The sequence below is a fragment of the Arachis duranensis genome, chromosome 10, assembly GCF_000817695.3.
Source record: "Arachis duranensis cultivar V14167 chromosome 10, aradu.V14167.gnm2.J7QH, whole genome shotgun sequence".
In the NCBI taxonomy this organism is placed as follows: Eukaryota; Viridiplantae; Streptophyta; class Magnoliopsida; order Fabales; family Fabaceae; genus Arachis; species Arachis duranensis.
In genome coordinates this window covers 70,194,161-70,204,205 of record NC_029781.3, presented here as the reverse complement: position 1 = coordinate 70,204,205, position 10,045 = coordinate 70,194,161, and the positions used below count along the sequence as shown (strand labels likewise).

Sequence of the window (10,045 nt, the reverse complement as noted above, 5' to 3'; positions counted from 1 at the left end):
TAAGCGACAAAATATATATACTAAAGTTATTGTCAATAAAAGATTTTAAATTTTTTATTTTAATAAATATAAAATAAATATATTAAAAATTTAAATTATATATTTTTTATCTACAAAGCATAGATATTTGCGTGTCGGACATATTTTAGATAAAAAATATGTGTCTGTTATATTCAACCATGTCTTAACAAAAAATAAAAAAATTTTCGAACACAGTTGAACACACCTAGATACCATCACGTGTCATCCTTATTCTTAATATATATTGTTGAAATAAATTTAAAAATAGTATATATTATTATTTATTAAAATACTTTAGATACTTTATATAATTAAAATATTATTATAATTTATCTAAAAAATACTTTATATATATATGCATATCTCCGTGTCTTATAAAATTTTAAAATTCATATATTGACGTTGTGTCCTATATCTGTGTCACATACATCATCATTTTTTATAAAATTTGAATTAATAAATTTAGCATATTTTTCTTTTAAAATATGTTAGATAAATTCTAACGTTTTAATATTTTTTTTTTAAAAAATTATGTCCTTGTAAATAGGAAAAACTTATAAATGTGTTGCTGTAGTCTATATAATAAAATGAGATGAGAAAATCTAGAGGCCAGCACTAAAAAAGAGAGAAAATCTTTAAATATAATTCTATATTATTAAATATAATTTTATAGTATAAAAAAATGAATAATTCTATACTATTAAATATAATTTTATACAATTAAAAACACTAATAATAACTAATTAATTGCTACAAATCAACCTATATATAGACACCAAAGAAAAGAAACGAGATTATGTATTCATCATTCATGGTATAATTATCTGATTGTTTTGAAGAAACCATATGAATGGGAGATCTTGTTCGGAGAGGGTGATGCTGAAATCCCGTCAAAGAGATAGATGGAAAAGAAAGAGAGAGAAGCTTTAAATGAAAAGAGAGAGAGAGTGCAGTATTAAGATTTTGGTTTTGAATAGAAGGTGGTGCAGTGTGAGGTTGGTGATTGTGGGGGGACTGAATCAAATCCACAGATACCCCGAAAAGGATCACGATATATCTGTGACTCCTTGATTCTCTTTCTCTCAATCTCTCTCTTCTCTCTGTTCTAAAATTCCTCGCCCACCAACCACCTTCCAAATTCATATTGCATTTACTCTCCACTCTACGTATATATATACTACCTTCATACAACTCTTGTGACTTGTGACTTTCCTCTCTTCATTTATGCATAGGTCTTGTCACACAATAATAATAATAATCCCTTTTTAATAGTCTAGTTCTTTGTGTGTAATAACAACACCACACCACATACAAGCATGGCTTCTACTGGTTCATCTTCTTCCTCATGGTCTTCTTCAAATTGGGTCATGGAAAATGCTGCTACCCCACATGTTCTTGCTGTTGATGATAACCTCATTGATCGCAAGCTCGTTGAGAAGCTCCTTAGGAACTCTTCTTGCAAAGGTATACATACCTTTCTTTCTACCATTCTGTCCCTTCATTTTGCTTTTTTCAAACTAACTACTTTTACACGTTTTTCTTACTCATACAAAAAGAATACTTTTTGCTTCACCTTAACTATGCCTATTTATTTATTTATTTGGGACAATTAATGTAAGCTTCCTCTATAATAATATTCTATTTTGATAAACAAATTAATACATTCAAGCTTTTTGGTAGAAAGAAAATTATAATAAATCAAGGGTATAAGACTTTTAATTATAAAGTGTTGTCAATGAAGTAATTATCTTGGTCTCTTATTTAGTGATTTGGAGTTTTAAGTTTTGAGAATGAGTTTTTGACTTGGAGACTCTACTTTTTTCATAGGCCTTCAGCCAAGTTAGACTGAGGAAGTTAGTAACAAATATTGATAAAAAAAAATTGGTTCTTAACGATTTTATTCTAATAATAGTATAGTGGGATGTAGATAATTCAATCTCGACTATAAAAATAAATTACAATGACCAGAACATAGACAATGGATGCAATTTTGGATGGGCTTTTTTGGCTCACTCATGAGTTGTTGGGGTTGTGTTCTCAGTTACAACTGCAGAAAATGGGCCAAGGGCATTGGAGTTCTTGGGCTTGACCGATAGTGAGCAGAACGCCATGAATGGAGTAAGTTTTCTTCTCTCTTTACCTGATTATGAATCAAAATTCAAAGCTTTGTAGCTCTGATTGCATGTTACATAGCTGCTTAGAGGGGCTAATAGTTGGATTAATTTCTGCTTTGTAGAGGTCCAAAGTTAATTTGGTTATCACAGACTATTGCATGCCAGGGATGACAGGCTATGAGCTACTTAAGAAAATCAAGGTACTTAGTGTTGTTGCTTTGGTACATACTTAGGCCCTTAAATTCTAACACATGTATGCATTCTTTGAAAATGTGATATGGCATCATCATCATTATTACTAACGTCTTGCTGCCACTTAACCCGGTTAAATTTAATAACTATGTCACCATATAAGAATAGATATAGATATAGATATACTGATTTAGATGTTCTCATTATATGTAAGTATAGATTAATCATTACAATATGTTATTTTTCTTTGGAAATAGGAATCATCTAGCATGAAGGAGGTTCCGGTAGTGATCATGTCATCGGAGAACATACCAACACGGATTAACCAGTAATTCTCATCAACACTAAATATCAAAAATCTCTATTTATTAATATATAACCAGTAAATATCTTAATGGTGGATGTTCTGCTCTGTTTTGATGCAGGTGTTTGGAAGAAGGAGCTCAAATGTTCATGTTAAAGCCCCTCAAACAATCTGATGTGAAAAAACTGACATGTCAGTTAATGAATTAGGTAAACTTGTAGTTTTTTCAAAGATAATATAAGCAAATGTACTAAAAAGGGAAAAATCTATGGCTATGATGCTAAAATCCCTCGCATTAGGAATTAGGACTTAACTAGAATTTTGTTACTGTCTAATTAGGTTAGCTAAGGTGTAGGAATGATTATCATTGTTTTGAAGATCCTGTGTAGTCTCTTGTATTAACCTACCTATATATAACAATTTCTTTGCCTGAGAATTGTACTTCTTTTCTATTTTTTTAAATTTTGTGATCTGCTTGATTTGGAGGAAGTTACTTTTATGCCTTAAAATTTTGAAAAGACTCAAAGTCAAGTTAGGAAATGCCTTCCCCTGCCATAATTTTCTATCAACACATTTTTGTAATAAATAACAGAGTAATGGTTGAATTGCTGAAAGAGGAGCTACAACAAAAATACCTTAAAACAAGTGTTGCAAAATTCCAAATTGTTTATACTTCATTTGAAGGAATGATGTAAAGCTATTTACATCAAAGATTAAAAAGAAGTGGTGAGAGCCATCTATCTAGTCATTTCATCCCTATCACTCTTACATAAATTCAATCTAAGTGTAAATATATATAAAAATGTAGAGACTATGAATTCATTGATTTAGGTCTGTATAAAAGCAAAAATTAAGAATCATATAATGATGTGAAGAAAAGCAATTGAAATAAGATGAATTTTGATGGTATTATGTTGAATTTAATTTGATCACCAATCAAAGTGCTTGCCATGGTGATGGTGGCGATGTCTATGTTCATCCAAACCCATGCACTGCACAAAGGGATAGCAAGTTACAAACATGCATCTTCCAATGCCTCTGAACATGCAAGAAGCCGCATGGCAGGGACAGTAACAACATGATCTCTTCAACTTTTTCTTTCTCTTCATCTCATTCCTTTCAATCTTCTGTTGCCGCTGCTGCTCAATGTGTTCATCCATTATCAACTTTAAAAGAAAAAAATAAGAAAAAGAATTAGCACATATATTATATGAAAATTGACTTCCCCCTCCCCCAAAAAGGTTTTTCTGTCATTACCTTGAAGCTTTGGATGATGAATAAACTAATGAAGTTAGTAAGCAGCAAAATGTTGCAATGAAAATGAAGGGAATGAGTGGCTCTTAGAGAAAGAAAAGGAAAGTTTTGTGTATAGAGAAAAAATATATATATAATATGTGAGCAAGGAATATTCGTTTATGAGAGGCGTCTTCCGAGTGAGGTACCGAAAGCAAAGCACATCACATTTTGAAGCTTAAAGTTCTCTTTGGCCCAGTTGAGAACTGAACCGAGTCAAACCTAACTCAAAAATTAAAATGTCTGTTTTGACTTTTGACTGTAATTTTTTCATTATTCTCCATTTTACGTGGTTCTATTGCCCTGGCAAAAAAATACTATGTTTACAATAAAATTAACTACTAAAATAATTATTATATATTTATATATAAATATATATTATTTAATTTATTTTTAATATAAATTTTATAGTTCAGTATGTATTTTATATTAATATCTAATATTAATAGCTGATTTTTGGTAGTTCATAATCATTTCTTTATCAAATTAACGCGTGTCTAAAAATTACTGAATTATAAATTTTAATCTTTAATCTTTAAAATTATTTTATGTGCTTTTACTTTTTTATTTTTATATTTTCTTTTGAATTTGATAATGTGTTATGTGTGCTCATCGTTTCATCAAAATCAGGATGTCTCTAAGTTTAAACCATTTTGTGGATATGGTAGTTAGTTTATTGGTCTATTTAAATAAATATTGAGATTTAAATTCTATTTTATATATATAATAATTTATTAGCCAACGACAAATTTTTAGATAAAATTTCGATTCACTTTAGATAAAATTCCGTTTCATAACAGATTAATTTTTTATCTATTAGATTGAAAAATACCGTGAAAAACCAAAAAAGTTCTTAAACTGTATTTGATTTTGAGAACAGGACAAGATAAGATACTGAAAATAAGACATAAACGATAGAAACACAAAAATTAGTATTCTTGTAATTTATTTGGTGATAAACTAAAATAAATTTTGAAAGTCTAATTTATTCTCATTTTTTCCTTAAAAAAATTTGAAAAAAACATAATAATAAAAAAATATAATTATAAAAAATTAACAAAAATAATAAAAAATAAAAAATAAATTCTATCTCTTGTTAATGTTTCTGGGTCCCTTTCTGTCATAATAGATATAAAACACATTAATTTAATGTCTGTAAATTCTCTGGACACAATATCTTTATTCATATTTCATCTATCAAACACAAATTTGTATAGGGATGGCAACGGGTCCCCATAGAAATGGAGACATACACCCGCTTCCTGTACCCATTACCTGTCCCCGTCCCATCCCACCGCAGGTAACGAAGACCCCGAATCTCTCGAGGACTTTGGTACCTGCGGATATATGAAGATTTTTAAAATAAAATAAAATAAATTAAAATAAATTTTGAAAAAAATAAAAGAAAATTGTTATTACAAACATAATTTTCAATCTTCAAAAGACTTAAATAACAATTACCAATAAATATTGTCTCCATTCAAACAACCAAACATTCATAACATAACTAAACATATCCAAATACTAAACATATTCATTATATTCTAAAAGCCTTCTTTTATCATGTAATGGTAGTTATAATAGATTTGGATTTGTGTGAATCCTACGTAAAAAAAAAATTAAAAATTAAAATCATATAATAAATCAACAATAATATCTCAAAAATCACATAAATTCCAAGAATCACAAAAAATAAAATCCCAGCAATCCCAAGAATCACATAAATAAAATCGCAACAATTAGAGAAAATCTTAAGAATAAAAAAATAGAATCGTAGAAATAAAAAGATTAATAAATCCTATAAATAAAATTACAAAAATCAGAAAATCACAAAAACTATAAAAATAGAATTACAGAAGTCACAAAAATCACGCAAATCAATGAAATAAAATCTCAGAAATAACAAAAAATCCCAAAAATCACAAAAATAAATTAGCAAAAATCATAGAAAATTCCAAGAATCAAGAAATAAAATAAAAAATTCAAAAATCATATAAATAGAATAACAAAATTTATAAAACCACAAGAATCACATAACTCAAAGAAATAAAATCTCAGAAATAATAAAAAATTTAAAAAATCAGCATAAATCACAGAAAGTCCAAGAAATTAGAAAATCAGAGGCTAAATTACTGGCGAAGAGACTCTGACGCGACGAAAATGGCAACGCTTTTGCCTTGGCTGGGTCTGGTCCGGCGACGACTTCTCTTCGGCTATGTGGGTTAGTGACGACGACTTCACTTCGGTTGGGTGGACAACGACGACGACTTCTTTTCGACGGGGTGGGGTAGCGATGACAACTTCACTTCAGTTGAGTTGGCAGCAATAATGACTTCTCTTTGACTGGGTGAGGCAGCGACGACTACACTATTTTTGGTAGGATCAGGAGGCGAGGACGACACTCTCTTCAATTGGGAATAGGCATATTGAGCGATGAGGAAGAGTCAGTGACCTCAAGGGATGAGGAGAGGAGGTTGCAGACGGGGTGGTAAGGAGGTAGAAGGTGGCAAATGGCGGTGGTGATGTGTGTGTGGGTGTGTGTTTAGGTCATTTCATATATATGGGGATTAAATGAGTTTCTATAGGATGGGGACCTCTATCTCCACCTCCGTCCCGTATAATAAATAAATTCACGTCTCCGCAAATACAAAATTATCCTCATATCCACTCTTTGACAGATAAATTTCTGTCAGATATTCGTTTCACTAAAAATTTTGTCATTCTCAATTTTATATTTTTGTGTGTTTGTTAATATATTCTATATCTATAAATAAATGCAATTTTATAAATATAAAAGGATCGAATTATTCAAATTTTTAAAAGATATTTTGAATTTTTGTCCATGTAATATGTATCCCAATTCTTCTTCATAATATTTTTTTATTTATTATATTGGTATTCTAGATGTTCATTCTTCATTTCTTTGTGTGCATTAAATTATTGATTTCTTCTTCCTTGTTTCAATCCGTCATTAATTGTAATAATTATTATAATAATTTAGTCGTAATGAGTGTAGTTACCTGTGCTTAGTTGTTAGTTTTGTTGCCAATATTTTATCAAGACACATTCTATCATTCTCATTCTCATTCTCATTCTCATTGCTCCTAATAAGTCCTAAGTACTAGAGTATGTATATGGTACTTAATTAAATTGTATATAAAACAATCTTTAATAACCTTTTTTAAGATAATTATAAGTAAGTTTTAAAACATTTTAATCAATACATAATAAATATATTAAAAACTTTAATTTTGTATTTTTTTTCAATTATTGACTTTAATATATGCTGTTAAATCCTATTTTTCCTTTCTCTTTTATTTAATAAATTGTTATTAATAAAGAAATAAATTTATATTACTTTTTTTCAAAAAAATAAAATTTTTAAAATGATTACTTATGTATGTTATAGCATACCAATGATATATTTTTTTTTGAAACGAGCATACCAATAATAATAGTTGTGGATGAATTATGTAATGGGGCCAGAATGAGTGGTGGTTTGGTTGGTAAACAACGCATGTTAGGGACAAATCATAATTAAGAAAAAATGTCAGACGATAAATATTTTGTTCACATTAATTCAAATGTTTATATTTATATCTTGCATTTAAATTAATATTAATCAATTTTTTTTTCCCTTAAAAGTGTTCCCCTTAATATGGTAGGTCATTCCTGTTTAGTATCAATGTAATCAATTTTTATTGAAAAAAGGAAGGGACTGGGTTTTGAATATGCATTGGCGAATGAATTTTAATGATATACGAATCTGTTTTTAAATAATTTAAAGATTTATCTATAATGTAAAGCACATGTTAAAATTATAAAATAATTTTTTTATTATAAATATAAACAATTTAAAATTTTAATACATCTATTTTATATTTATTAAATAAAAATATTTAAAATTTTTTATTAGTGATAAACTTATCATGTGCTCTTAAGACACATGTTAGCTAAATCTAGAGATGACAAGTGAATTAGTCCGTCTCGTTCTGCCAAAAGTTCGCCTCCCCTAGTGAGACAATCCCAAATTCCTTCTCTCGCTCTTATCTAACAGCGAATTAGCAGATTAAACCCTCCAATTTTTTTAATAATAAACCATTAAATATTAAACAATATATATAATTTCATAATCATTCCAATAAATTTATAATTTTTAAAGACATAAAAAAATTATAATTTATAACCTCACAAACATTAAAATTTTTATAAATTGGTTTTATTTTTGCCCAATAATTACGTAAAAAAAAATTTGATTGTGCTAAAAGATTCTGATTATGTGTATTTGCTTGTAATTAAAATGATTATGTTATGATAAAACTCTGTTTCTGATCATGCTAAAAATTGATTTTGACAAAAATTTTAGTTTTGAATTTGTATTGATTATGACAAAAATTCTACCATAAAAGAAAGGGAGCTTGTTGGCAGAGGAAGGGTGGTAACGGAAAAGGAGGGTGAGAAGATGGTGGAGAGAGGTGAGGGTGGAAGAAAGAAGGGAAGGGATGAGGGTAAATAAGTAAATTTATATTTCATAAGCTTTTTTTTTTTACATTTACTGTTAATAAGGACTTAATTAAAAAATCTATTATGGTATAGGGATCCAATTAAAAAGAAAAAAAGGTATAGAAACTTAATTGAAAATTCAGTAAAACTATAGGGACCGGTAGAATAATTAAACTAAAAATATAAACATTGTCCAAAACATATAACTAAATATTTTCAAGTCTCTAATCAATCAAACATAGAACACAATCCAAATTATAACTTAGAACATCTTCAACTACAAAAAAAGACGGGTCTGCCAGAGAAGCCTGTTTCGCCCGCTAAAACCCACCAAAGCCCGCAGATTAGGTGGTGCAAAGGTAGGCGAACTTTTTAAATTATGGCAGTTTCAAATTTTCAGTCCGACCCGCCTTTTTTAGCGAGTTGTGCGGGCTAACCCGGCGAATTTTGTCCCATTACCTATAATTTAATTATTTTATTTACGTATATAGGTAATTTAAAGATAATTTATCTTTTGTGTCCTATAACATATCTGATTTACAGTGTAAATAGATTAACAGTAAGCATATTTTATTTATAGTTGTAAATGAGATAAGACACAAACAAATATTAACGTATTACAAATGCCTGTGATAAGTAACAAAGCATATCTCTTTTATAATGTAAATGAGATATACTTGTAATTAATTTATTTACACCCTAAACAAGATACACGTTTATATAAAAAATTTGTTGACAGCGCCTATCATTTCATTTTTACCTTCAATTTTGGTGCTTTATTTTTAGAAATTTATTTTACTTTTAATGAACATTTAGGATTTTGTTTAAACAAATAGTTTGAATGTTTTATTTAAAAAAAATTCTAACATTATTTAAAATATTTGAATTATGCCTTTAATAAATTTTATTTTAATAGGTATCGCTAGAGTGGTTGTTGTGATGGGAATATAATTTAGCTTAATTTAATTTTGTAATTGTTATACCTATTTTTAGAAATTTATTTTACTATAATCAACATTAGAATATTTTTTAAACAAATAATTTAAATGTTTTATTAAAAAAAAATTAACATTATTTAAGATATTTGAATTATTTTTTTTAAAAAAATCCATAAAAAGAGTTTGTGTAATGTCCATGATACTTTGCTTGATCAAATTCTACCACTCTGTATTTGATATTCTACTAAATACTATATTTTTCATACTTAACATAACAAATTTTTTTATTTTTGAATCTATAACTAATGCAAAAAATTTGATTTTACTGTCTGTATTATACTTAAAATTATTATCTCTCCTCATATTAAAAAATAGAATATTCTTTTGTATTGCGTTAAAATTCAGCGTGTGATAATGACTAGCTATATCTGACAACTCTGGAAATTAGTTTGGGGAGGAGAGGTAGAAAATATCGAACTAATCCACCTACCGATGTCTCAGATACAAAGTCCTTCTCATTCTTAGCAAAACTACTTTCTTTGCTGCCTGTGACATATTCTTCATCCAACTCATCAATATTCACGTCCATATGCTTCATTGAACTAGCATAGTGCAGAAAGAGTGGTGTAGGAGGTGGGTCATCTTAAACAAATTTAAAATGTCCAAAATCACTACCACCT

At 28.4% G+C, this 10,045-nt stretch overlaps 1 protein-coding gene and 1 long non-coding RNA gene across 2 annotated transcripts; one reads left to right on the top strand and one right to left on the bottom strand.

The window, feature by feature from the left end:
• Window positions 1-1,241: 1,241 nt before the first annotated feature.
• LOC107470167 (two-component response regulator ARR17-like) lies at window positions 1,242-3,228 on the top strand. Its single transcript, XM_016089551.3, has 5 exons — window positions 1,242-1,485; window positions 2,063-2,139; window positions 2,258-2,335; window positions 2,585-2,655; window positions 2,753-3,228. The coding sequence occupies exons 1-5, from the start codon at window positions 1,338-1,340 to the stop codon at window positions 2,838-2,840; spliced, it is 462 nt and encodes a 153-aa protein (XP_015945037.1). The 5' UTR covers window positions 1,242-1,337; the 3' UTR covers window positions 2,841-3,228.
• LOC127742739 (uncharacterized) lies at window positions 2,505-3,706 on the bottom strand. Its single transcript, XR_008004124.1, has 2 exons — window positions 3,565-3,706; window positions 2,505-2,802 (listed from the first exon to the last, which is right to left on the bottom strand). It is a non-coding gene; the product is annotated as an uncharacterized LOC127742739 (long non-coding RNA).
• Window positions 3,707-10,045: the final 6,339 nt, after the last annotated feature.